This window comes from Buteo buteo, chromosome 6, assembly GCF_964188355.1.
Source record: "Buteo buteo chromosome 6, bButBut1.hap1.1, whole genome shotgun sequence".
Lineage (NCBI taxonomy): Eukaryota > Metazoa > Chordata > Aves > Accipitriformes > Accipitridae > Buteo > Buteo buteo.
In genome coordinates, this window is record NC_134176.1 from 9,860,496 (window position 1) to 9,883,127 (window position 22,632).

The following is a 22,632-nucleotide window of genomic DNA, read 5'->3' on the forward strand; positions in this document are numbered from 1 at the left end:
TATGTAAAACTTGCAGTTTTCACTTACTCTCTGCTATGTGTACACAGATTTGGGGAGGAGGGAAATGGTATGCTGCTGCAATTAGCCATCCCTCCAAATGAGTCTGAATGCAAGCCTGCTATCTAAATAAAGGGCATGTACAAATCCAAGCAGTGAATATTGGGTTAGGAACTGTGAAAAATTATTACTGATAGGGAAAAGAATGGACAGTAGTAAGTGAAGGTTGTAATACATGACTCTTAATTATTAGCTTTAAAAAAATGTTTAAAAATCATGGTAGGCCCTTTTTAAAAAAAAAAAAAAATGTGTTGTAGAGTTGCACTTTAAATTCTCCTCAGTTTACCCATAACCATGTTGTGCAACAGTTTACATTATCAGGTAAACAAGCATTCTTGCTCCCCATAAAGAAACCATGCTTGATGTTTTGGATGAAAGTGTTCTAAGTCATGGTATGATTCCTTCTGTGTTTGTTTCTCCTCAAGTACTGAAAGTTACCTTGCATTTCTGGTCTGTAAATGGTAATGATCAGTTTCAGAGCAGAGCTATTGATCTGAAGGAAAAGAAAGATTATTGTATAAATACTACAAAATCTTGTGAAGGTGCTGGTTGCCATATTGTTGCTAAAGTAGGACTCCAGCCTGAACCCACTCTTTGGTAGTGACTTACAAACATGTCTTAAAATAATCAAATGCTTTTGGCTATGTGTTAAGTGAACTTCAGACTTTAAAGTTATGGTTAATGATGGAGTATTTAACCTTGGCTTGGATCAATATAGAGGAAGAAAGTGTTTGAACATTAAGATGGCAAAGGTTTATGTCCCAAATCTTCATCAGTTTCTAATTATAGGTTCCATTCTGTGCTGCTTCACTGACCATCCTTATCAAGGTGCATCAAGCATAAAAAATTGGCAAAGTTCAATTGATTTTAAGGCTGTGTTAAGAGTTTCAAGGTTCTTTTCCTTGAAGATTGGGATCAGTCCCATCTCCATTTTCCTGACGGACATTCCTAACTTAGAGATTTTTCTAACATACTCTGTCTTCAATGACAGACAAAGTAATGATGAGTTTGTAGTTTGTTCCTGAGCCCACCCTCTGTTAGAATTAAGCTTCTTGTGTCTTGTTGTTTAACAGCTCCTTTAACCTTTTCTAATAGGTATGTTTTCTTAGATCTCTGCTAATTCATGTTGCTGCAACCCTTCAGTTGGTCCACAGCCTTCTTGAATGGCTCTTCCCAAAGCTGGACATGGTATTCAAAATGAGATCTTTTGTGCTGAGCAGTGTAAGCCTGAATCTTGAATCAGTTTAGATATCCTACATAGCAACAGATCGGAGGCATCCTTTTGAATGCTTTGTTCAAAAAGTATTACATGAAGTTAATTCCTTTAAATAGTTTCCAGCTTGGGAATAATTTACCTAGAGGCAGCTAATACAGCAAATATTGGAATATTCATGCCCTAGCTCTAGATAGCAGATCAACTCATGAGATGGTATAGAAGGGAGTGAACATGAAGAGCCTATCCTGCAAAACAGATCTGTATGCATTTAACTGCTGAATTTTGTTTTTTAATAAGCTACTTAATAAATAATGGTCTTGTAACTTGCTATATTTATGTCTTAGAATTTGCAGAATCGTTCTGCAAACCTGTAGTTTTAAAACTCAGGTTTCTTTTTAAATACGCTTGATAAGGGGACAGTCACTTTAGGTTTCTGTTAAGTCTTTCTTAGCTTTTTAGTTTTTTAACATGCTGTAACAAATCTGTTTACTTGCATTGATGTAATTTTTTTTCCCTGAACTTCAGACCAACAGGATATATAGTGTCTTCTGGAGGGCCGGTGGGCCATCTCTTTAATTTAAGTTTCCATGAACTCCAGGAGTCTGTATGTGTCAGACGACAATTTAGCTCTCATGAGAAACTGCTAATGGAGGGTGAACTTCCCTTTAATATAGGCTGCCAGAGAGATGCTGTTAAGTTGTATTGCATCTGAAACCTAGAAGGCTTCTCATGTGAATTTAGGAAGGCTTTCTTGGCCTGTAATTTGGCAGAAGACTTAGCTAAACACTTGTCTTGGTTAAATGTTTCGGTAGTCTGTTTACTGATTCCATGATACAGACCTGTTGCTTTGCCATGCTTCAATTTAGACTTGCATGTTAGATTCCTAGGAAGAATTCTTAATGCTGAAGTTTTTCATTTGTGGTTGTTTTTTGTGGGTGTGGGGTTTTTTGTTTGGGTTTTTTGGTGGGGTTTTTTTTGAGTGGTCTTGGCAGGGAATCCTCCAGTAGGTTTTGCCTTGTGAATCTGTCAAGATGCAAAGACACTACTTACCTTGTATTTCTGCAAGATCTACTGAACTGCCAAACAGGGACAAATCAGTAAAAATTCATATCTAAGAGAATAGGAAAGGGAATATGGCAACTCCTCCAGAGAAAAGACAAACAATATCTGCATCCTGGAGGGGTGAAGAGAGTTATCTGTGGAAAGTTGAACTCTCTAACATACCCTGAACACTACGCTGATCTCTGGATCAGGTTACATGTGTCTTCTGTTGCTACTGTAAGAAAGATTAATCAAAGTAATTGCAAGAGTCTGTTTATAAGCTGATTAATTGGTTCCAAAGTCAGGTTTTGCTTTCCTTTAATGGGTATGAGTAAGGCTGAAAGTTAAATGTAGGTCCTGTGTTCCAGCTTGGACTTTCAAGTGGGTATTTATAAAACACAAAACCCAACACAATAACAAAAAAACAATACCACCCCCCAAAAAGCCTAAAAAAACCAACAAACAAACAAAATAACCCCAAACCTGGAAAGAGGGGTTTCCAGTGAATAACCTGAAGGTTGAGAACAGCTGTTATTCATCCTTCCCTCTGTCTTAGCATCCTCTATTTTTTCTTGCACACATCGAAAGCAAGGCAAGGGTGCTCAGAGCAGATCTGTGAAGTACCATCTCAAGAACAAATCTGCCAGGGCAAGTGTTTCCCCAATACTTACCTCAACCTACAAACTCTAAGAGGGGCTTTCAGACACTGATTCCTGAACTACTCCTGTGCTTTTTTTCCTCCTCTGTGCAGCAGGGTTGGCTCAGAGGGTAGCTTGTGGCAGTATAGTGTTACCGCTTGTTTGCTTTGGGAGAGTGGAGGAGGGGGAGAGGAAACTGCCTTAGATACAAAGTCACTGTAAAGGGCCTGTTCTCTGTCATCTGTCACAGCAGTTAACTGCTTTCCAGGTAAGTCATTTGACTTGGCAAACTTCTAGTTGTATAGCAGAAGTCTTGGCAACACCTAGCCCAGTGCTGCCATTACGAAGCAAGCTGGCATCTTCATGTAAAGTAACTTTCCATTTGACTACATGTCTACCGCAGGGATGCAGTGGTTGCCTTCCTCTTTCATGTTAGTCTGTAGGAGACTAATCTGTCCTTATAGTTTTTTGAAATGGTTGCTTGAAAAATGCTGAAGAGAATGTGCTTCTTGAGCTGGGCACCTCCTGTTCCTTTGGGCATGAAGTCCATACGCTACTGTGTGTGTTTCCTTGCAAACAGCTACCAGCATCACTTTTTGTATTGCCCTGTGACTGGCTTGTTGGGAATGTCTGACCTCTGCTAAAAGTTAGGGTGTTGATGAGCAGTGTTCTTATTTAAGTGCAGTAATGATTCCTGATTGCACAGTTACAGTTAGATACTCTTCAGGTGAGGCTTTCTCTTCCAAAAATCAGATGCTTTGGGAACATTAATTAAAGAACCACCTTTTAGCCATTATCTCCTTTTATGCAAATGTCTGTTTCACTATCTGCTTTTCTAGAGAGGCTTGTAGAAAACTTCTTAGTCATCAAGGAAGAAAAGCCTTATTGCTTCTGAGGTGTGTTGGAGGGAGGAGGTTCTAGTAGTGTGTGCTGCTTTTTTGACCAATAACCAGACAAATTCAGTTACGCAGCTCTTTGCCTTTACTGAGGGCTAAAGGTAACTTGTGTGAGTTCCTAAGAGGAATTTTAATGGTAAACCAGATGCAGGGAGCAAACTTGTCTCATCAAAACAGTTAAACGTGAGACTGAATATCTTCAGAAACACTTCGGCATTGTGGGGGAGGAAGGAGGAACCTTGACAAACATGTTCCTCCCTGCAATTACAGATCTCTTTGGAAGATGCACATTCTGTTTGGGATCAGTTTTAAATTTGAAGGAAAGCAGAATTCTCATACTTACTGTGGTATTTAAGAATTTAGCATTAGAAACTAAATGTCTTGGGGTTGATTTCCTGATGCCTTTTGTGGTTCAGGGTAAATTATTTGGCTTGCTTATTTAGGCTGTTAAGCCCTACTTTTGCTGATACAAGCTAGAGGAAAAGCTCTTAAGACTCAGAATACATTCTTTTTCAGAGGAGTTTGTGAAGATAAAGCTTGAGTGTTCAAAAAAAAAAAAAAAAGGCACTAATGGGTTATTTCCCCTGTTCTCGACCTCAGGTATCAAGAGGACTGTTCTGCATAGGTATATTTGCAATGGCTGTAATGCTTGTTCCAGTTGTTTAACTGAGCCTGAATCTGCATTAGCCTGAAGAAGCTTGATAAGATTTTTATTATATAAGTCACTCCTTTAATCTCAGGACCTGTTCTTCAGTCCATCTGATGCACTTTGAGGAAACAGTTTTATAGCAGTGGCTGTTGCAGCCATTTTTAATGAGCCTGTGTTGCTGATAGCTGGCAAATAGGTCTATAATGCCTATTTGCTATTTGTTCAAATTCTTTGACCATTCAATGATTCAGCATTTTTCCTCTACAGTTTTTCAGATCAATAGTCATTAGAGAAGAATAAGATTATAAAAGGATGTTGAATCTAATCATGAAGCTTTTAATGGTGGCTGGTGGTATGATAGATATCCTGTTCAGTCAAAAATAAAATGCAGGCAGCCTTTTCTAGCTTGCAGGTTTCTTTTCCACTCTGCTACTGACCATGTGCTGCTGGATGACAGAGGAATTCACATGTAGAATTTAGAGAGTTAAAGAACAGGGATAGACATCAATGTGTCTTGTCTAGCCGTAAAATGTTTTATGCAGACTAGTCCAGGCAAGCATGAATTGTAGCCTATACGTGGCAATACCACTTTTGATATTAGAGCAGAGAGATACTTTGAGTTCTTAATAATTAGAGAACCTCTCAATGCTTAATTAAAACAGCAGGGTTTTTTAAGTTCAATATTCTTTAATTTTAAGGGGAAAGATTTTATGGTAGAAGCAAGCTTGAAAAAAGATGTTAAGATAACAAAAATACATTGCAGAGCCCACTACTTCTGTAGCTTTCCTTTTCCTTTAATGTTGGAGCGACTGAAAACTGTTGCTTCAGTCCTTTTACATACTGAGGAGGAAGTGCACTTTTGTTAACAGATGCACAGGATACTTCTATGCTGTCAATAACCTCCTAGGTGAGAAACAGTCACTCATTTGGTTTTATTTTCTAAATAGATTAGGTTAATGACTTCTAGAAAGAAAGTAGGTGAAATGCATTTGCTGAAAAAAGGTAGTTTAGTATTGCTTGCTCCCAGCTTGGTGTGTTTTATATTATTAATAATCTGAAGTTTAGACTTTATCTCGCTACCATTACAGCCTCTTGCTGTGTGCAAGTTTTTGGTTCCTCATTTCTTTTAACATGAATTTTAAAGAATCTTTATTATTTAAAGAAGATGAACACTGAAGCTCTGAGCTGGCAATATTATCACTATTTCATAAATGGGTGTGAAATTCATGTATACAAGTGGAGCTTGTGTACCTTTTTCTTGCCCTTAAATAGTGCTTGGAGTTCCAGCTACAGCTTGCAGAGTCACCTAGAAAAACTCTTGCAGTAGGATGTTACCAGATTTGAATAGTGAAAACATTGGAAAACTCTTATTACTGGGGTTACTCGCTGTCTATCCTTACCCTTACTGTGCTTTGCTTATTCCTAACGTTTACTGAAGCAATTGTATAGTTTCACTGTACTGACTATAATTGTGTCTCAACTCCTAGTACTGAAGCTTCTATAGCAAGAATAAAATGGATAAAAATACAAAATGGATATTCATAAAAATGAAAATACTTTGTGTTGGCAGTTCCGTAATCTTATATCCTGGAATCCTCTTGTCCCATGTGATAGATAATACTTTGTGCACATTTGGTCTCAGTTAATGAAACCTGGCAGTAGCAGTGCTGCTGCTTTCTCTGAGGGCAAGGCAGGATCCTTATAGAGTATATTGCAACAGTGATCACAATTATCGGTAGTTCCACTGGGGATAAGGATAAGCAGGATACAGGGTTGAGAATGGCCCCTTGACAATCCTGGGTTCACTTGTATATTTCTTCTCAAAATGTCAAATACTAGCTACACAGTGTTCTATGAAATGCTTGTTAAAGATAATTTTCCTTTACTGTAGAGAGAATGATAAAATGGAAACAAGCTAGTTTATGTACGTAATGCAAGCCTACCAGAGTGTTTATGATTGCTTAGTAATTTTGCAGCAAATTGATTATACTGTGTGTTTTGCTTTATTTTTAAAATTAAACTTGCACTATAGAACTTTAATATCTCAGCTACTAGGTTATGCAGATTTTGCAATTTTATAAGAACAAAAAGGAGCCAAAAAGAGCCTCAGATCAAGATAAAGCTGCTAGTTGTCAGCGTGTGGGTGTGGTATGTTTGGCTGCCTTGGAAAATAAGCTATTTCCTATGGATTATGTTCCAGGGTTTTTTAATATTTCCTTTGGGACACTTTTTTAAATTGGCCTTCCTGTAATGAACTTTGCAAGGCAGAGGAAAATTCAGTTATACAGTAGATCTTTATCATCTTAACGTTTTCTTTACCAGGTTTTCTCTTAACCAGTTAAGTACTTTTGATTTGAATTTATATGCTCTTGTGTGCTATTGAACTTATTGCCTGTTGAATTTACCTTTTTTTAAAAAGGTGAAGACTTGTTAATAGAACGAGTGGCACATGCTGGCATGATCAACCCGGAAGATCGGTGGAAGACACTACAATTTAATGGTCCTGTTGCCCATTTTGAAGTACAAATAAGAGTGAAGTGTGATGAAAATTACTACAGTGCTCTGTGCAATAAATTTTGTGGTCCTCGAGATGACTTTGTTGGTCACTACACATGTGATCAAAATGGAAACAAAGCCTGCATGGAAGGTTGGATGGGAGAAGAATGTAAACAAGGTAGTACTGCTTGCTTCATTTTAGATTAGCTCTAGTGTATATATGTTAAGTATAAACTGCAGGAGGGATTTCTGTAGTGTTGGTGCTGTAGCATATTAATTTTAACACATACAGACTTTGTCCTTTGAATACGTGTCTTTGAAAAAAACATCCTTTGTGAAGAGTGGACGCCAGTGCAGGATACAGTGTTGCTTGTGGTGTGTGCTATGGGGTCTACACAAAAAATTTAGGATTCAAAGTAGTCAAACATCTTTTTACTATTTGAGTTTATTCAATGGTGGATGGTGTTACTTCAAAACAAAATGATGTATCACATCTGCTAATGTAAGATTTTATTGAACAGTGATATCAGTAGTATAACTGTAGACTTTAATCCTGTAAAAATACCCTTGTAACACTATTTGCAAATGAAAAAGTTTTAAGTGTAATGTGTGCAAAGCTGAAAGCTTTTTGATACCACTTAATATGAAGAGAAATTCAAGTGTAGTCATCCTCTTTAATGTACCACTCAATCAAATCTCTGCATTTTTGCCTTCAGTCTCGGTGAGTAATTAGTGCTAAAATTACTTGACATACTGGTCTTTCTGTTGAGGGCTTCTTGGTTTTGTTTTCTGTTCCTTTTCAGCAAAACCTTGTTAATGACAAGGGAGACCATTTTTAGGGCTTACTCAAGGTCATGTGTATCTTTTGAAGCTTGAGATTTCCAGCATAATACCAGTCTAATACCAGGTTTAAAAATAACTGTATTTGATAAATATTTCAGTGATGACACTCTTGCTGCAAACCTATTCGATATCAACTTTTTCAAGGACTTACCTTAAGGTTTTGTTTTGGGTTGTTTTTTTTCATAACCAGTTGTAATGGGGTTGTGGTTTGTGAAATAACTAGCTGGAAGCAGCAACTATTGGAATATGGCAAAAGACAGTCTGCTTTGCACAAAAAACAAATAAGCTAAATGACAGAAGCCCTAGCTGAACAGTTCCAGATTGCTGCTGTACTGATGGATACCTAGCTGCCCAGACTAATGCCTAAATCTTTTTCTATTTACAGCTGTATGTAAACAGGGATGTAATTTGCTCCATGGTGGTTGCAGTACACCTGGGGAATGCAAGTAAGTCTGTATGCTTGAGTATCTTTTTTTATAAGTACTGATTCTTCTAGCCTTTTCCATGTATACTGCTACAATTTAAAAGTCTACTTTAAAATGGAAAAAATTCTATACAGGAACATGGATGGAAATAGATTTGAAGTAGATTTCACATGTGTAAGAACTGCATATACTTCATACTGTTTTGCAATCCTATTCTATTTTTTTGTACATATAGGCCTGAACAGATTTGCTTTATGTAATCCAAAACTATGCCTTTATCAAGTGAGAATAATCTTTTTTCTTTTCAAAATCCTTAGGAGCTTTGATCAATATGTCCTATTTGTTACCCTCAAATAAAAAGGGGAACTTTCTCTTTGGACTGTTATGACTAGGAAATGCTTACAGTCCTAGAACACTCAATATACATGTTTGGTCACCAAAATATAGTCAACTTAGCTTTTCCAAGAAAAAAGGTTTTTTTGGTGGCAATGGAGATACAGTAGCAACCCCAACCGAAACTTTCTACCCCAGGTGAATGTGGTTTTTGTCCCTAAATTCAAGAGAACAGTGTCTGAAATGTTCCCTTAACTTTGTGATGAAGCCTATATAGACTCTGCAATAGCAAAAAGAGTTGATTGTTTCCATGTAAAAGTTCAGGCATCCAACGTAGTAGGTCAGAGGGAAATGGGTGTTATTTTTACACTGGCTAAATAGGACAGGTCCACTTGCTAGTTTGGGATGCTGTGTAAGTTCTTGAGTTTCTTTGTGGTCAGAGTTGTATGCATTGTTGTAAGAGTAGATTTGTGCAGTGGTTCCTTTGTAAGCTGTATTGAATCTGCTTGCTTGGAATGATGTGAAACTGAACTGGCTGCCAGAAGCCTGTTCCCTGAGAGCTGACAAATACCATTTGTGGCAAGCTGTGATAGTTTAAGGCAATTCTGCTTCATCCTCCTACTAGTAACTACTACAGCCATCACAGAAGTGGCAGAAATAAGGTGCAGGTCACTTAGCTTAGGCTTAGAGCTAAGCTGGGGTTGAAGTGCCAGTTTGTGAGCTGACATGCAAACAAGTCCTGTCCTGCTGGAGAGCCTGAAGTTTCTGACAGTGGGGTATGGTAGATAACAAAGTTAAGTCTTAAATTATTGCACCACAGAGTGGTTTCTTACTTCCCTGAAACTTCCATCAGATGCTGCTGACTTGTAGAAGATTTGGTGTGTTGTAGCTCTCAAATCTGACTGAAAACTGTAAATTCCAGTGTATGAAGTGCAGCACTTCAGTGCATTTGCAGTTTCACTTCTGAAGAACTATAAAACCTCCCTTAAAAGATGTTTTTCAAGGCAGATATTTAAACTATGGCTTCCTTTTTGTAGGAAAGAATATTTCTATTTAGTGGTTTTTGTGATCTATTCATATCATTAAATATTTTGCTTGTGATTTCAAGTATTGTGTGGCCCTGCTGCTGTTGGTGATTATTTTTTTTAGGTTACAAATAGAGATTGTGGTTGAGAGCTGGGCCAGTATCACTTCTGCCTAAGAAGTAATCCTTCCCTTGAGCCTTCCAAGAACACATTTTTCCCCTTGAGAACCTACTCTAGTGAATTTTGATTCGTGTAAGGGTTTCTAGAGTCCTGTAGGTATCAAAGGAGTGACCTAAGAGCCTGTGAATGTTTGCTTTTTGAATGCAAGGAGCCTTTGAATAAAGGTGGAAAAGCAACAGGTTTAAGCAAATGCAAAACAGTACCCTTTTGGGGGAGGTGAGAGGGGGTGGTGCAGTTTCCTTCTTCGCTTTCGTTTTTCTCATACCAACTGTATCTGGGAAGACAGAAGTTGGAGAGGAGGAAGAAGGTTTAAAGAAGGGAATACAAAACCTTTGAAGATGGGAGGGCTGGGTGGCTATGGTACCTTTTTTTTTTAAGGTGTCTGTCAATAAGTAGTCTCATACAAGCAAAGCCTGTCCTCTCAGCATGTCACTGGCGTGAAGAAGCATCTAGAGTTGTAAGTCTAGGTGCCCCCTTCTAACCTGCCCAGCTAAACAAAGCTCACAAAAATAACACTGAGTCTATTGAAGGACTCTGACCAGAAATCTCACTATTTTGTTGGATGGATTCTCTCATCTGAAAGAAAGTACCCAGGGGAAGGAATAAGGGACTTAATGTTTCAGATGGATTGTATGCCATCTGCCTTGTTTCTTAATGCCTATTTGCTGAAGCAATAGATCTGTGATCAGCAGGTTGAAGGAAAACAATGGCCTTTCTATGTCTGGCCACTCTATTTGCAGTATTGCAGAAGGTTCTCAGCTACCTCTTTAAATGTGATTTGGTAGCTTGAGCTTGTTCACATAGGTATCTTTAACTTGTATTCTGTAATAGTTATTAGGCTATATTACAAACGTTGCTTTTAACCCAAATGGGTAATACTTTCTGTAGAAAAAGGATGCTGAACTAAAAATAAGCAAGGCTTACAGACATGACCTTTATCTTCAGCAGTGTAAAGGAAGCTGTTACTTAAAAGAAACAGCTATGTTTGGTGCTATTGAATTATAATCTAGATTCCTTCATCCTGGTTTTTGGACAGTTTGCCACTGTCATTTAACAGGTGAAAACAATGTCTTTTTTCTAATTCAGAAAGAAAATGAAAATGTGAGAAAAACATGGGTGAGATGTATGGAAATCTGCTGATGCCAATAGCTACTTGGTTGCCAAAATCTGCGGTGGCATTTATAAATAGAAAAGTTGGAAAACGTTTTCCATCTTCAACTTGCATGAACATGCAGGTAACTTAAGCAATAGCTCTGAGGCTTCAGCGTAAATCTCATAGAAAGGACCTACCCTCCATGCTTTGATGTTCCAGTGTAATTTAGAGCTGTTCTTGGATTAAATGTTATACCAAAACCAGATCTTAAAAGTAGCTAAATGACTGCAGACTGTTAATAAAAGATATGCCATTAGCTGTAACTGTACATTGTCTGTTGGGCAAATTCATGTAACCATTGTTTTGAGGAAGTTAGGGTGGTTTTAAGTTTGCCATTTCTTTTGTTGAACTTTCATGGATGGAAATTAAGTAGGGGATGACCTGATGTCTCAAATGACCTGACATAGGAAACAATTTTGTGGTATGGCTGGGTCTAGGTGATAAGTTTTTGTCATTGTGGAGGTGGTTCAGCAAAAATAAAAAAATTACTGAATAATGAGCAAAATTACTTCCTTGAGGAAAACAAAAGCAACTTAGCTGAATCTTGCGAAGATGGGAAATTGCAATCTTAAAGTAACAAAACAAAACAAGAAAACCCAAACCCAACCTTTATCTATATCAAGACTCAAAGTGTTTGGTCACTGTAATATTTTTTTTTTTTTGCCTGCAGTGGCAGATCAAATGGTGGTCTTGACTCACTTCACCAGCCCTAAGTAGTAGGAAGGATTGTCAAAGAAGCAACGTTGCCAAGCCATGATGATTGGTGCCCTTTGTATGTTTTTGCATCATTTGAAGTACTTTGTTAAATTCCATTAAACTGTCTAGAGAAGAATGGGATCTAATGGCTTATAACTGGTTTAGGCTCAATCCTATCTGGCCTACATTGTCATATTCCTGCCAGGATGATGGTATTTTCAGAAGTCTTTGTAGGTTTCCTGTTGCCTTTGAATGTTTAAATTTCTCTTCCAAAGCAAAACAAAAGAGATCAAATCCCTAACACTGCTCAGCTTGTGTTCAGCTTCTTGAGCCATGGTAGGACCTAGGTTATGTCCTGGGAAATGCAAACCTTACTTCACACAACTGTGATACAAAAATTTCTTTAGAATGTGTACACTAACTGAAATGAATTAGAAATGGGATTGTTAATAGTACTGTAATGTGAATTTGTACAAGGTGAACAAAACAAGCATACAGTTTAAAAGTTTTAAAAGTAAATTAATTGTTTAATCTGTGTGCTTTGAACTGTCTTACTCTAGAACTGCTTTTGAACTATATGTGACAAAATTTTGATTTTACAATGTTGGTGATTTTTTTGTTTGTTTGTTTTTATTTAATCATGTATCTTATGTTTGTCCTGTTGAAACAGATTTCTCAAACTTTCTGTCCAGTGCCATGCCTTTTGGTAGTCCTTGTATTCCATTTCAGCCCTGCTTGGGACGCTGATTTCTTGTGTCCAGCAGTGCCTGCAGATGCTGTAGGCCTCTCCCAAGTGGTTTTGCTCCCTTAATCTTTCCCTATAAGGGCTGTAACCTGCTCAACTATTATTCAATGCTTTCTTCACAGAGATGCAGGAACAAAAGCTTGAGTTGCAAAAGGAGCTACAACTACCTGGAGTGTTGGGGGTGTAGTAGTGTTCTAGAAATCCTTTGTTAAATGTTAAAGGCTTGCGTAGTCTTCCTGTCCTTTTCAGTAGGAGGCCTACCAGTATCACTAATGTCTTACTTATGTTTTCATGACAGTTGGGTGGATAACACGGTTAACATCAGCGTTGGGGAACTCTGCCTAAAATTAGAGGGGAAAAAAAAAAAAAGGCAGCTGGATTCTTGTAAATTCATTCTTGAGTACAAGGGGATCTGGTGAGGCATTTCAAAACAGGTTGTTACTGAAAGACTATAGAGGACTAACAAAACATTGTAGAGGACTGAAAAAAGAAGGAAATACAATACCTGCTTCTGAAAGTGGGAAGACAGTAAGAGATGGAGAACTTCCATACTAGCTAGATCAGCCAGATCTAAATGATATGGCTTCCTTCCACAATTGTTCCAGAATGGAATTAGGAGAAATCTCAAAAGCTGCTCTGAACAGTAAACTAGAAAAAGTCTTGAGCAGTAGGCTAGCTGCCATGTCATCTGACCATTTCAATTCCTGCAATCTTGGACTAGCTATGGTCCCTAAAGAGTGTAGGGCTATTGTTTGGCCCTGCAGGAATGCACTTGGTACCAGTACCTGGACATCTTCTCCTGTTTCCTCTTTGATGCAAGATACTGTATGACAACTTCAAGTTTCAAAGAACTTGTAAAATTATTACAGTTGCTGTGTGTCTCATCATACAAGTTCTCTTGCCTGTTATCATAATCAGTATGCTTTTATTATTGTTTTTCATGTCCTAGTGGTGAGCCTTCTGGGATTGTTGGCAAGTATTTCCCAAGTAGACATATTAATTTAGACAAAAAAGAATCCTATGTTTTGTTTCTTTATTGCTCAAGGAACTGTTGCACGCTCTGCACTTGCTTCCTTGGATAGTTAGTGGGTAGTAAGGCACAGAATATATCCTAAAGGTGGACGCTGCTTCCAGGAGAATGTGAGCAGGTGGTGTACAGTAAGTAAAAATATGTAGTGCTTTAACTTGTGTCTACAATAGTAGGTAGTTCAGACAAATTGGAACAGTAGATCAAAGCAGTGTTAAGAACCCAATATCCATACTAAAAACACTTCAGTTTTTTTAATTTTAGACTAGCTCTAGTCTGTTCTTGTGGACTAAATGCCTGTCTGCAGCTGCAACACATTAGGTGTGCTCCTGGCATATAGTGTTTTACATTACCTTAGTTTAACCTAAAAGGAATCCAGTTCCTTTGTTCCAAAACAACTCTGTGATGTGAACCAACACACCATCAACAGGAATGGTCAGGCAGCTCACTTAAAAAGAGTGCTCCTGGTGTGAACTAATGCAAATATAGACACACCCTTAGAGCCACTTACTGCAAGTTAACTGAGGGATGCTTGCTCGTTATGTTCTGGCTAAACAATTTTGAACCATCCTATCAGCTCCTTCGCAAAACTCAAAGTACTGGAATGGGAATGTTAGCTTTCAATAACTTCCTTTATTAGAGGATAAAAAAGTTTGTAGTGAAAGGTTTGTATCTTTTGGTCTAATAAGAATGCTTGGGGTGAGAGGAAGAGTTGACAAGCTTTCAGGTAATTAAATTATTTGAGTTCATTAACGAGCATCTCTTCCTTCCCTAGTCACAAAATTATCATGCCTATTTCAAAGGTAGGAAAGTGGAGAAAGCATTTCTGTGACAAATCTTAGTGAGTGAGTACCATACTAGCTATAACATTGAATCTGGATGCTCAGGATCGTAGGATCTAACAGCTAGACCATATTGCTGCCTGCTATGCAACAATTAATCTCTTAAAAGATTAAACAGACTTTCTTATAGTTATTTTAAGTAAATAACTAATATAAAGCTATTGTTCTGGCCTATGCAACGCCATCCTGTTCACGTCATTAGAAAATTCAGTGGTTTTCCATTTAAGAGGGTTATTTCTCCCCCACCCCTGAATGATGCATTTTGCTTCTGCTCTTAATGTCACTGTTTTGCTTCGTTTTCCTGTGTTGAGTGTTTTGGCCACAGTTTCCGCTTGAAATATGAGTGGGAGAAGCTCCCTCCAAAAAGCCTGCTGAAAAAATGATGTGTAAATGTGATTGTCACTTCAGCCTTTGTAGGATGTGTAATATACTAGTAAGGTGTAACCTGTGGTAATTAAAGGCTTATACCACATTGCCTACATCCTCCCTAGGATTTTTTTAATTTATTTTTAAACACCATATTCTGATCTAGACTTCAGAGTAGTTTAGTTTTGATTTCCTTCACATTGGTGGTTTAGGTGTATTTATGCATGAAGTGCTGACAAACCTCTGTAGCTAGGCATAGAACAGAATTTATTTGGGTATCCTCTCATTCTTGTGTATTATGAGCCTTCTCATAAGGTTAACTAGAGTAGATTAGTGATTCGATGAGACCTGCAATATGAAGTTTCTCAGCTGAACTTTCTGTGCAGAAAGTTCAGGACTCTCAAATAACTAGAAGGGATTGAACCAGGAGAATACACCATGTGTGAAGGTAGCATGAAACAGCTGAGTTAAAGTTGACTGTTGAGAGCATGCTAACTTTTTGCTGTGTAACAGGTGTCTTCCTTTTGGTTAAGGAGGAGCTAATCATGCGAAGTGCTGAGGGACCATGGTTTACAGACCATCAGGATCTGGGTACATCTCTTCGCCTTTCCACATCACTTCTGTAACTGCTGTTGTAGGATTTACCATAAAATCATGGAGTTTGGAAAGAATCTCCAGGATCATCTAGTTCCACCTCCTGCCTAAAGGAGGTCTAGTTAGACCAGATTGCTCAGGGCCTTATCCTCACAAATAATGTATCTGTTTACATACGGCAACATGGGATCTTTTGAACACCTTGTGCCATCTGGTTTGGAAATGCTCAATTTCAACCTAGCTTTCACTAAATAATTATAACACAAACCTCCTCAGAGGAAAGCAAAGATGAGTATCAGCTTTTTCCTTAATTATAACTGTTTCAGAAGAATATAGGGAAAGTACAGTCCTGTAGAAAAATCTCTATTTTATTGAACTTGACCAGTTTAGCTTTTTTAATAGCACCAGGAAAAGCAAAAACCTCAAATCTTCTATTTCTCCTTTCCCCACTTCCCCCTATTGCAGGCTCCGAGTACACATGTATCTTTGAACTGTGTGTAGTGACGGGTGCTTCTGTACAATTCCTTGATACTAAATTTACTACTTTAAACACATTGAGATTTACCATAGAAAGTCTTTCTTCCTTATCCTGGAACTTACCTGTTTGAAGCCACACTGTCTTACTGTAACCAAGTATACACTATGAGTTGAACTATTGTGGCTTTATCTACTTGTTAATGACAACAGTATTTTTCCTGCACAGTTGCAGTTTCCCTAATCTCAAGACTGAAATGTTATCTAGAAGCTTTGCTAATGCTAACTCCTGCCACCTCCCCTTCCTCCAGCCTTGTATTTAAATTCTCATTTTCTGTTGCCACCAGGCTCGGATCTAGGGAAAATGGAAGCTGTGAAGCATGTCTGTAGAATTATCAGGATCTTTTCTGCAAGTTCTTGGTTTCAAGATAACTAGCAATTGTTCCTCTCTTCCTATTGCACTCTCTCTGCGTTAATCCTGACCTGAAGGGACACTTTGGTCTGGGAGCAGATGCCTGTACTTCAACCTTCCATCAGGAAGTTACTAAACTGTAACAATCTATTTATAGTAGCTTCTTTTGTACTGCTAATAACCCAGCAAGGGCTAAGATTAAGCCATCTCTGATTCTGTTTTGCGTGTGTTTGGTTGTAAAGACGAGTTAGAGCCGATGAAGTCAGCAGAGGGGAAGGACAAAGGAAGTAGAATCTTGATTCCAATAAGAATTTTCTTTGTCTGTTGAACAATGGGAATCCTTATGAATTCTCTAAATTTGGCTTTCTTTAGTCAGATGTGAAAAATTTAGGATTGCAGAAACTTCCAACAAATTATTCTCACCTGGGAGAAGCAGGGAAAAAGTAACTTTAGCCCACCATTAAGTGCACTAGTAGTTTCCTTTTGGCTTTTACACAAGTTGTTGTTACTTGAAAACGAATTTTGGTTGGTTTTTTTTGGTTTGTTTTTTTTGTTGCTGTTGTTGGTTGGTTTTTTTTATAGAAGATGTTGCTTTTGTATCTGTACCTTTTGGGCTTCTCATAGTGGATCACTAGCCTTTTTTAATACTTGTGGTTTGGCTTGATATTTTTCTCATAAATTACAATATGCCTGTTTCTGAATTGATTTCACTTTATTGATCTTGCTCTAGGAGTGAGCTGAGATCCATGTAAACATTATCTTTTTAGAAGGAAGTGGAATTAAAGCTGCTCTAGCACCTGCTAATGTAGGATGCGACCAGACTTCCTGTTCAAAAGGAAATCCTAATTTACTCTTCCTTGTAAACTGAAGGCTGATCAGCTTACCACATAGTAACCTTTTGACTTGTAAACACTGTGTTCCTTTGGACTGCTTTTAGCCTCTAGAAATTATTTCCCTCGGGCTTGGTGGTGACTTTAACAGTAAACTTTGACTGTGTTGAATATCATGAAAAAGCAGCAATCCTTTTCTGTTGAACTAATTTTAATGCAGTCAAGCATACCTACAAACTCAAGTAGGTCCTTAAGATGCCTTCAAGTTCTAAGAAGGTAGCTGTATTTTTCTTTGCACTCTTGATCACCAGTGCAGTGTTAAACAAAAACACATGTTACCCATTGGGTATGGAAACCAAATTGAGTTATTGTGATTATTTGCTTTGTGATGCAGACTTTCAGCCCTTGAAAGTGCTTGTTATATGTGGGTGGGGAGTTGGTTCTGGCTAGGATAGTCATGGTGAATCACTGGCAGTAGTGCCACGTTTGGCATGGATGGAGATTTGGGTTGGGGCCAGTAAAGTGAGTTACAGCATGCTTTTTTTTATTGTTTATTACCAGCCCCTGAAAAGATTTTTCTGTCCTTGAGGAGGAAGGAAGAGATCAAATTTAGCAGGAGCAGTATTTGTTTCCTCTTACTGCTAATACAGCAAAAGAAAGCTGCTTCTGAAATACGTATGTTCTCCAGGCTTCTGATGAGCGATTGGAGGCCTCTGGACTAGGTACACAGTTGAGGCTCTCCTTAGGGATCCCATGACTATGAGGGAGGATGAGGAACAGATACTGAAACTAAGAACTCGGAGTAGTTCTAGAACTTTATATTTAAAAAAAAAAAACAACAACTTGCAAAGATCTGCATCTAGACTCTTTCTGCCTATGTAAATAGTAGAAATTGGAATAAAATGCTGCCAGCATAACCTGTTCTGTTCCTCTGGGGATTGATACAGTTAACTGAAAATGGTGGAAGTGGATTGATTCACAAGGAACCAAGACTCCTCATTTATACTTCTTTTCCTTGTCTTCTCTCACCACACCCCAAAGACTTAAGAATTTATTTTCTGTTCTTTTATGGTGTTCAAAGCATGCCAATAATAGAATGGTGGTGTTAAATGTAAAGAAGTAGTTTCCTTTCTAATGCTTTTTTCCCCTAGGCATTAGGGCTCCACTGGCATGCATGTGCCCAACTCCCATTCAGTGTGTTTTTATGCATCTCTTTGTTGCTAGTGTGGCTCCTAAATTGTTTGTAAGAAATACTGTTAAAATAACAGGCCGAATGGGGTGGGGTTTTGCCCAAAAGAGCAAGCTTACTATTTCTTTTTGATTAAAATGTGTGTGAAATATAGGTTAAAAAAAAAAAAATTAGCCTATGTCCTTTTTTCTTTTTTTTTTTTTTTTTTAAGTTCAGACTTTAGCGCTTTTCCTGTAGCATAAACAGTTGCTTTTATTAGCAGAATTTTGTTACAGATAACAAAGATACTGGTCTCTGAAGAAATCTTGTGATGAAATTTCAACTCTGTTTAAAACAAATGAATTATTAGTGGCTTTTGTTTCTGTTCTCTCTCCTCCTTTCTCCAAAGAGCACTTTTTTCAAAACATCACTAGAGAACACTGAGGATGTAATAGAATAAATCTTTAAAAAGGGTTCTCTTGAGAAACTAAGTCCTGAGAAATTGACAAGACAGCTGCCTCTCTGGCAGATGGGACTTCTCATGAAAGAACAACTAATTTATGTACAGTTCTTATAACGTGTAGTGCTTGGTGGTGTTTGCTGTGGTATGTAATACGGTTGAGCAAGATGAGTTCCAGTAAGGATGTTCAACAGGACTAGTATGTCCCTTTTAAACAGGAGAAATAAAGTTTTGTTATCTGTTGTACATTCAACAGTTGAACTTGTTCTTGAGAATGGTAAGTGTAGTGTTCTAAATACCTGTAATGCTGATAATTAAGCATCATGTTGCTAACTTTTAACATGTGAACTTACATCTTAGGTGTCATTATGGTTGGCAAGGACAGTTCTGTGATGAGTGTGTCCGCTATCCAGGCTGTGCTCATGGGAGCTGTAATGAACCATGGCAGTGTAATTGTGAAACCAACTGGGGTGGCCTGCTCTGTAACAAAGGTACTTAACATTAATGTTCAGGAAAAATAAATTAAGTTGCATGATTAACTGATAACTCATTAACCATTTTTTTCTGCTAGTGTGCAACTACCTGAGTATTTCTGTGCCTAATTCTTTTATAGCAGATAATGCCTAAACATCGTAAGTATAGGAAGTTTAAGACAAAAGGCTTGGAATGGTCCCGACTCTTCTAACTCATGTAGTTGTCTCTTGCTCATCCTTCCCCTTTCTGTGGATAGTTACCAGATGACAGGCTAACTAATGGAATATGGGGATGATGTGGGTGAATAATGTTCAAGCTAGAAAGGCATCTGTATGTCTGACAAGGGATTAAACTGGTGAGATTTGTGCTCCCTCTTGATTGACACTTTTCTCTGTCCAGATCTGAATTACTGTGGAAATCACCATCCCTGCCTGAACGGTGGAACCTGTATGAATACTGAACCAGATGAATATCGCTGTGCTTGCCCAGATGGCTACTCTGGAAAGAACTGCGAAATTGGTACTTCTGGATATTGCATGTATCTTCAGAAATCTGAAACTGTTTTAGGCATGGCTATGTTCTAGTTAGCCAGGTGGCATTTTTATATGCTCATTGTTGGTTTTATTTTTCTAGAGGAGCTGTTTTCTCCTTTCCAAAAGCTAGCTTGGTTACTGAGAGGGGAAGTGTGAAAAGTGATGGCATGCAGCTTGTCCTTTCAACTTGATTGTTACTTTGTGTGTCAGTGGGGATATGCCAGCTGTCTCTCCTGTCTAGTGTCTTAGGGTGGCTATTCAAAAAACCACTGAAGACAATAGAAATGCTGCAACAGTTTCCCTTGGATTTAGATAAGACTGAGAATATTTCTTTCCTTTGATTTCTTTGCTTCTTTAATCCAAACATGCAATTGGGCTATAGTCTTATGGAAATGGGTTACAGGTGCAGCTTTCCCTGTTACCTTTCTCCCTGCTACCCATTTTCTTGTCTTCTGGCTTGCTTGCAAATATGCATATTATACAAGCTGGGAACTAAGGAAGGTGGTAGTGATGAACGCTTCAGTTTTAACTGTGGTGTGGGGTTTTGGCCCGATTTTTAGCTGCCTGAGTATGGTCACTATCCTTTTTGATCAATTGAAACTTGATTTTTAAAATCTTCTTTTAATATGGGACTTGTAATACATTTGCATTAATAATCTAGATGTTAACCATTATGGAAATGTGCTCAAGCCCTCTTACAAAGTCACCTAGAGCAGTCTAAACAAAGTCGAGTGTCTTCCCTGTTCCCATTGGCAAAATGGAGGAAAGCATTTGAACCGTATTTCTGATGAAGTACGCCTTCTTGACTAGACTCCTAACAGATCTGTGTCAATCCAACTTGAAAAACTGCGTCCTATCTTGACCACAGTACAAAGATAGCATATTGCTTTTTTCATTTTTATCTGTGTATGTGTTACACAAGGACCAAAATTTTCACATGGAGACTATTTTGGTATTTGGAGACTTTTCCTGATTATGCTGTGTTTGCAGATGAAGGGGCAAGTATGCAATTTCTATTTCTTTCCTATTTTGCTTTAAAGATTTGATGTTTGGAGAAAAAGGAAAGCTTTTAGTTCAGCTTTTTCATGTGTAGTATTCAGTTGGGTGTTCTGCAGTGACTTTCTTTGCCATGATGGATTGTTAAATCCCTTTTTTTACAATGTGGTATTCCCAGTCTTCTCACTTTGAACTTTGCTATTCCTTGATAGATGTAAGTGTAGATGGAAAGAACTCATTTTTTTCTTTCACTTAACTGTTTGACCTTAAGTTCATTGAACTATTATCAGCAGAAGGTTTTCACATTTATCAGGATGTAGAACAAATTTGAACTTCTATAAAGTGCTATGTGATATTAATGATACTATCAAAACTTGAATTTTGCTTCAGCTGTTAGAATGTGATGCAAAGTTTTAGCTAAAATGGTTGAAATCTTGTCTTTGCTTGCCCTGAACGTTGTGGGGAAGCACCTTGGCTCTTCAGATGAGGAGGCAGGGAAAAAGGGAGCCATACACTTGATGAGTTCTGTACTGATTATTAACTGTACAGTAGATTGGTATATCAGCTGCTTTAGGTACTAGTACCTAACATCATGAAAATGTAAATTCAATTTGCAAACTAGATAACATGCCTGCAAGACAGATTCCGAAATATAAATGCTAGCAACAATTAGAACGTCTTCCTAGTAAGGGGATTGTTTTCTTCTTTCCAAAAGCTTCCTTGGCTTCTGAGAGGGAAAATATCAAAAATGATGGCATACAACTTGTCCCTCCTCAACTTGATTGTTGCTTAGTGCAGCTTCTGCAAGTGTTACAGCCCTACATAGAGTGACAACAAGCAGTACTACCTATAATTGCAAGTAGCTCTATTCTTTGCTGTTTCCAAGGAACAGTATTAGAATGAAGCTAAACAGACCTTTGATACTGAAACTACTACTACTGTTCAGACCTCTGCATACAGCATATCTGTTTTGTCTCACTGAAGGAAAAAAAACCAGTGCTGGAGCACCCTGGAAGTGGAAGGGTGTGGCTGGAAGCAGTAGGTTAATAGGGAACTTCTCTAGCTCCTGGGATACTGAGACAGTGACTTGTCTACCTTTAGGCTTTCTAGTCAGTAGATATTGAAGCATGATGCATGTTTAGTAAAATCCTGCTTCAGTCTCCTACTGGGAATCTTGCTCTCTGCAGCTGGGAGAGGGAGGCTTCAAACTTCTGTACAGGCACCTCTCCACTGGTCATGTTCTTGGTCACTTTTAATCAGAACACAATTTCTAACCGTGTAAGTTGTCCTTAATTGATACCGGAAGAGTATTTAGCAAGAATTTCTTTCCCTCTTTCCAGCGGAGCATGCTTGTGTATCTAATCCCTGTGCTAATGGTGGAATTTGTCATGAAATTTCATCAGGCTTCAAGTGTCACTGCCCATCAGGGTGGAGTGGACCAACATGTGCCATTGGTGGGTATGCATTTATTGATGACTGACCTGTTAGGTTGGAAGGGTTGATACAGCTTACTTGACAATATCATGCTCTGTGGGTGTGGAATTTGGTGACAGTCTTACCTTACCTGTCTTTTAACAGCTCTGAAAAGATTAATGGTACTGTGCAGCCAGCAGTATCTATTTAACACAGTTGAAATCCACAGGTTATCAAAAGCATAACTAGACCATATCCAAAGAAATACCCCGTTGCCAAAGCTTGTAGGACACTTTCTGACTCTTTAGCTGGTCTAAAGCAAAATACAGAATGGATTCATTTTAAGAAATACAAATATGCACGTGAAAGGTTCTCCCCTTCTTAAAGTAGTAGAAAAGTAGATTACTTCATTAAAGGAGTCTGGTTTGGAAGACAGGGAAGTAGTTGAAATGTATTGTAGACCTATGTAGTTGGTTTGCATGTTGACTGTGATTTGGAACACAGGGCCGGGGGGGGGGGTGTCATCCATTTTTTAACAGCAACTATCCTCAAAAAAACCCAACCAAAACCCCCCCAAAAAACTGGATAAACTTGTGTCATGATCTAGGAACATGACTTTCAATTAATGTGTTCATCATTGGCAGATTAAC

General features: G+C 38.2%; 1 protein-coding gene across 3 annotated transcripts in view; it reads left to right on the forward strand.

The window, feature by feature from the left end:
- Positions 1-22,632, forward strand: part of JAG2 (jagged canonical Notch ligand 2) — a 72,943-nt gene that overhangs the window by 27,646 nt on the left and 22,665 nt on the right. For all 3 annotated transcript variants that reach the window (XM_075029677.1, XM_075029678.1, XM_075029679.1), the window contains 5 exons: positions 6,917-7,171; positions 8,222-8,282; positions 18,927-19,057; positions 19,440-19,559; positions 21,910-22,023. In XM_075029677.1, coding sequence (XP_074885778.1) covers positions 6,917-7,171; positions 8,222-8,282; positions 18,927-19,057; positions 19,440-19,559; positions 21,910-22,023 — 681 coding nt within the window. The remainder of the gene's footprint in view (positions 1-6,916; positions 7,172-8,221; positions 8,283-18,926; positions 19,058-19,439; positions 19,560-21,909; positions 22,024-22,632) is intronic.